Source organism: Pangasianodon hypophthalmus, chromosome 8, assembly GCF_027358585.1.
Source record: "Pangasianodon hypophthalmus isolate fPanHyp1 chromosome 8, fPanHyp1.pri, whole genome shotgun sequence".
Taxonomy (NCBI): domain Eukaryota; kingdom Metazoa; phylum Chordata; class Actinopteri; order Siluriformes; family Pangasiidae; genus Pangasianodon; species Pangasianodon hypophthalmus.
In genome coordinates this window covers 9,189,081-9,193,744 of record NC_069717.1, presented here as the reverse complement: position 1 = coordinate 9,193,744, position 4,664 = coordinate 9,189,081, and the positions used below count along the sequence as shown (strand labels likewise).

General features: G+C 42.7%; 1 protein-coding gene across 1 annotated transcript; it reads right to left on the bottom strand.

Moving 5' to 3' along the window:
• Positions 1–1,731: 1,731 nt before the first annotated feature.
• Positions 1,732–3,375, bottom strand: cebpb (CCAAT enhancer binding protein beta). The gene has a single exon (XM_026929048.3). It carries the CDS (start codon positions 3,102–3,104, stop codon positions 2,262–2,264), a length of 843 nt encoding a protein of 280 aa, XP_026784849.1. The 5' UTR covers positions 3,105–3,375; the 3' UTR covers positions 1,732–2,261.
• Between the last annotated feature and the right edge of the window lie 1,289 nt (positions 3,376–4,664).

Below are 4,664 nucleotides of genomic sequence, written 5' to 3'. Positions count from 1 at the left end.
TATGAACTTCTATCATTAATATTCTGTATAATGTTAACTGTGTTTTAGAAGCGGGTAACCTCCTTTGCTCCAGGCGTGAGGAGAATGTTTAGACAAAAAAATGACGTTAGTTGATATAAGATTTAGAAGATAAGATTGTAGTTTACGTTACATACATTATATTTAATAAAATTGCTATAAGTGGCACAGATACCTTTGATTCACCTCCTCCCTTTCCCTACCTCTCTCACTCTCCCACCCTTTATTGTCATGGTGATGACCTCTGATGAAGGGGTGGGGATTTTGGGGGGGGGGGGGGGGGGGAGGGGGGGGGGTTCTCTTCTTCATCTGCACATACCACTGAGCACCTGCCTGTCTTGCCCTCACTCTCACACAGCAGCCCTGACAAGTCCCCTACCTGCAGGGTCAGATACGCCACACGCCACTGGCAACCCCATAAAATAAACGAGTTTAACTACCTTTCTATCCAAAAAAACACAATCAACAATATTATCTCAAGGCCAAGTTTCCCATGTAAGCTATCTTTTGTGCTGTGATGCAACACCTTTTAAGATTTGATCATGCCGTTATAATATTAGTGCTTCTGAAAAGCTCAGTGCAGGTTTGTTTATCTGATACTGTGAATGGAAATATGTGGCCAGCATAACACTCTAAACAATCAAGTGCCAGAGAATAGGTTTATTGGGTCATAATGGAGAAGATTATTAAGGCCCAGAGCACTGGCTCAAGCAGTGTGGTTAATTACAGCCTAGGTCTGTTTTAATTCTGGGCATAATACTCTTGTATTACTGTTTTTTTATGTCTATAATATGATGAAAGCATTAATTTGGATGATTTAATATTATGATGTTTATTTCTGGACTGTTGAGATATTTTAAATTGCCCAAATATATCTTAACACCTAGTAAAAGTTTTAATGCCCATATTATGACCATTAAGACCTTTATTTTTTCTCTTGTGGATCCTAATCTTTATACTGGAATACAAGCTCCGTTTTCCATCCTTTTTTTCTTGTGTTTTCCAGAATTAGGCTGGTTTAGACTTTTAGATTTGCTGTAGTATTATATCCATATTAAAATTGCGTGTTCATGCGTGTGTGTGTGTGTGTGTGAATTTAGAGAAGAACCAGCTACAGCTTGGTCGTTTTGGGGCGTTGCTGGTCTAGCCTTGACCCCAACTCTGAGAGATCACTGAACCTGGTAGACTATTGACAATGTGTGTGTGCTTTAGATAATTCTGCTTTACTGCTGGCCGACCTGGACAAAGGACAAACCTGTAAAAAATGTTTCTTCCAATTCCTCATATATGTATCTCATGAAAATGTTCATTTTCTTAACCGATATTACAGTGTTATTAACAGATATTTACATTATATATAGCTACAGTAGGTTTTACATCAAAGTGTAATGGATATTGCAGTGCTTAACATTGATGAACTATTTACACATTGTGTGACACAAAGTGACTCAAGACTATGGAGGACTTTGTTGCAATACCTTCCCTTCTACATTACTGTGTGTGTGGTTTGATCCTAAAATAGTGATTAAATAAAAAGAAAAAAAAATATCAAACTACATTCCTGCAACTCAACAACTGAATGATCTGATTTTATATGGAATGCTTTTTTCATTGTCTAACTGAAGTGTCAAAATATGACAAGTCTTTCTACGCAGAAAAGGTGAGTGTGACTTGAGCCAGTGCAATTAGACAAAAATAGGCAGACAACCATGGTCAAAAAGAAATAAAAATCATTTAATTCAATAAAATATTATATAACAATACAAGATATCTACCGTTATTCTGTGTTAGCAGACTACTTCATTGCATGGCCAATACTGTTACAATGCGTTGCATCATACCTCTGCAGTACAACTCTTCCCTCGACAGCCACTGCCCCAGATTATGGGGGGAAAAGGTATTTAAATAACAGAGTATTATTAAAACAGTAGACATTTCACCCGTACAAAAATACTGTACAGACCAAAGTACATGAGCGGGCTTCCACAACACCACCAGAGTGACACAGTCATCGCGCATGGGAGAAAGTGTTGCGCAATCCAGGCGCCAGTCCCCTTTTCAGGCTCTTTTGCTCTTGTAAACATTTTTTTAAAGCATTGTTCGTCATTTTCACGCAAAAATGACTCATTTGTAAAAAACAAAACAAAACAAAACAAAACAACCAAACAAACAAACAAAAAAAATGCATACTCTTTGGAACCGATGTTTTACAGTCTTATGGAGAAAGGTTGCTGAAGTAAGCGTTAGCACTGGCCGGTGGCGGAGAGCAGGTTGCGCAGGGTGGCCAGCTCTCGGGACAGCTGCTCTACACGTTTCTGCAGCCGCTCGTTTTCAGCCGCCAGCTCCAGCACTTTGTGCTGCGTCTCCAGATTGCGCATTTTCGCTTTGTCCCTGCTCTTGCGCACGGCCAGGTTGTTGCGCTCACGCCGCTGCCGGTACTCATCGCTGTCCTTGTCCAGCCGCTTCTTGCCTTTACCTGTAGACGGGATTTTACCGCCAGGTTGAGGCGATCTGGCTTTGCTGGGCGGAGCGGGCGTGCCAGGCGGGCTAGAGCACGACGAGGAAGCGTTGGAGATGTTTCCCAGGCTTCCACTGGGCGCCGTCTGGTACTGCAGGTAGGAGCGCATGTCGAAGCCCCCCGATCCGTCCATCCGCGGGTCTTCGTTCACGTCGCCTCGCCACTGACTTTTGCCGTAGGCGCCCAGGAAGTCCGGGCTGAAAACGGTGTCGAGGCGCGTCTCCTGAAGCTCTGGGTAGCCGAGCTGGCTCCGGTTGGCGTCGCGCTCGGTCAGCGGCGCGTAGCTCTTGTACCCGGGCGCCTCCGCGGCGGCTCGCTTGCTCTTGGCGTCCTCGCTGATAGGGTAGTCCGGGGTGAAGACCTCCTCGCCGTGGATTGCCGGCTGCTGGTAGTGGAGAGCAGAGTCCAAGTAGATGCTGAAGTCGATCGCCTTCTCGTGCTCGGAGATGCCGAGTTTCGTCATCGAGCCGTCAGTGGAGGGTTTGTACACGCCGCCGTGGACGGGACCCAGACTGTGGCCGCTGTGGAATGCAAGGCAGTCCCTTTCGTAAATACCGACCACTTCCATGGATCTTAACACCCGCCGGATTGCGGCAGGACGCTAAAGCAGGGGCTGATTGCCCTGACAAAAGTTTACACCCACGAACTCGCAAAAAAAAAAAAAAAAAAACCAAAACCACACACTCACACACAAACAGCAACAAGCACTATTAACGTTTCAGTACAAATCTTCCTGAAACACCAGTTAGGAAAGTTGACAAATGTGTCTGATCTGATCTGATCTAATCTAGATATTCGCCGTGTGCTCGTGTGTGAACGCGCTGTCAAATCCCATGTTTCGGAGGAGGATTTATACAGGCTTGAGGAAGTGGGCGTTCCCTTCTCTGTCGTAAGAAGCAGAAGAAGAAAAAAAAACCTGCTCCTAGTGCAAACCGGCCTAAACCTGCTAGTGTGTGCTAACGGAGGTGGGATGTCATTTTCCCCTTACTACAAAGTACACCAAACAAACATATCAACTATATATCAACTTGATACGACCCCCTAGAGCCTAAAATAGCCCAGTGAGTAATCAAGAACTGGAAAAATTCAAGCTATTCTGACACAAACACAATATGGTTCAAATCAGCAAATCTGATCAGCTCCTTTGGCAGATAATAGGTCTACACATTTCAGGCTGTTAAACAAAACAGAATGGTACAGTAACATAACACCAGATTAGATATGGTTTAAATCTGGATTGTAAAACTGCTTTGCTACATTTATCCGTCCTTCATTACACATCAGAAACAGATCTGTTGGATCATATTTGTTAAAACATCAATCGAGGTACGTAGACTATAGATAGGTAGATAGGTAGGCTTTAGATAGGTGGATGGGTAGACTTTAGATAGGTGGATGGGTAGACTTTAGATAGGTGGATGGGTAGACTTTAGCTAGGTGGATGGGTAGGCTATAGTGCTCTACACCTACTCTGCTGAAAAAATTGAATTGGCCTGACAGAATTTTTCATGAACCATTAAAATAATCAGATACAGTGCAAAAATAGTGGGGAACCATTATACCAGTTACCATTAGAACATGTTTTTGTTTAAACACAGTATATGCAGAGACAGTGTAAATACTGTCCAAAGACAGAAACAGCCAGCTTAAGTCCTCTGCACATTGTACAATAAAAGCAGGCTTATCATATCACACTATATGAGATGCGGGCAATAAAATCTTGGCCAAAATCTTCTGTCGCAGACTTTGTGATATCATGCACACCAGATTATACAGTAAAGATTGTCTGATGATAAGACTATGACACAAGAAAATGCTTTAAAACAAATTTAGATTCTTGATTATGACCTTGCATATGGAGGCAGGGGGGAAAAAAATCAATCAATAAAAACAGTCATTGATGTTTGCTTTGTGATTTGTGTTCGAGTCTGAATCGGTTAGCTTTGGGACACCAACATTTCACAGTCATACAAAATCCTGATGGAATTCCACTCTATTTTTACTAAAGATCCTGCTTCAATAGAAAATGTGTCCCATTATAGAAAAGTAACTTCAGAACCACAAGGAAAAGGAGGACAACAGGGTGTTCCCATTCTCCATGTGAACCTGAGAATATGCTCATATTCCT

Bases quoted from the DNA above. Each gene is read 5' to 3' on its own strand.
- cebpb (XM_026929048.3), bottom strand. From the start codon at position 3,104: ATGGAAGTGGTCGGTATTTACGAAAGGGACTGCCTTGCATTCCACAGC.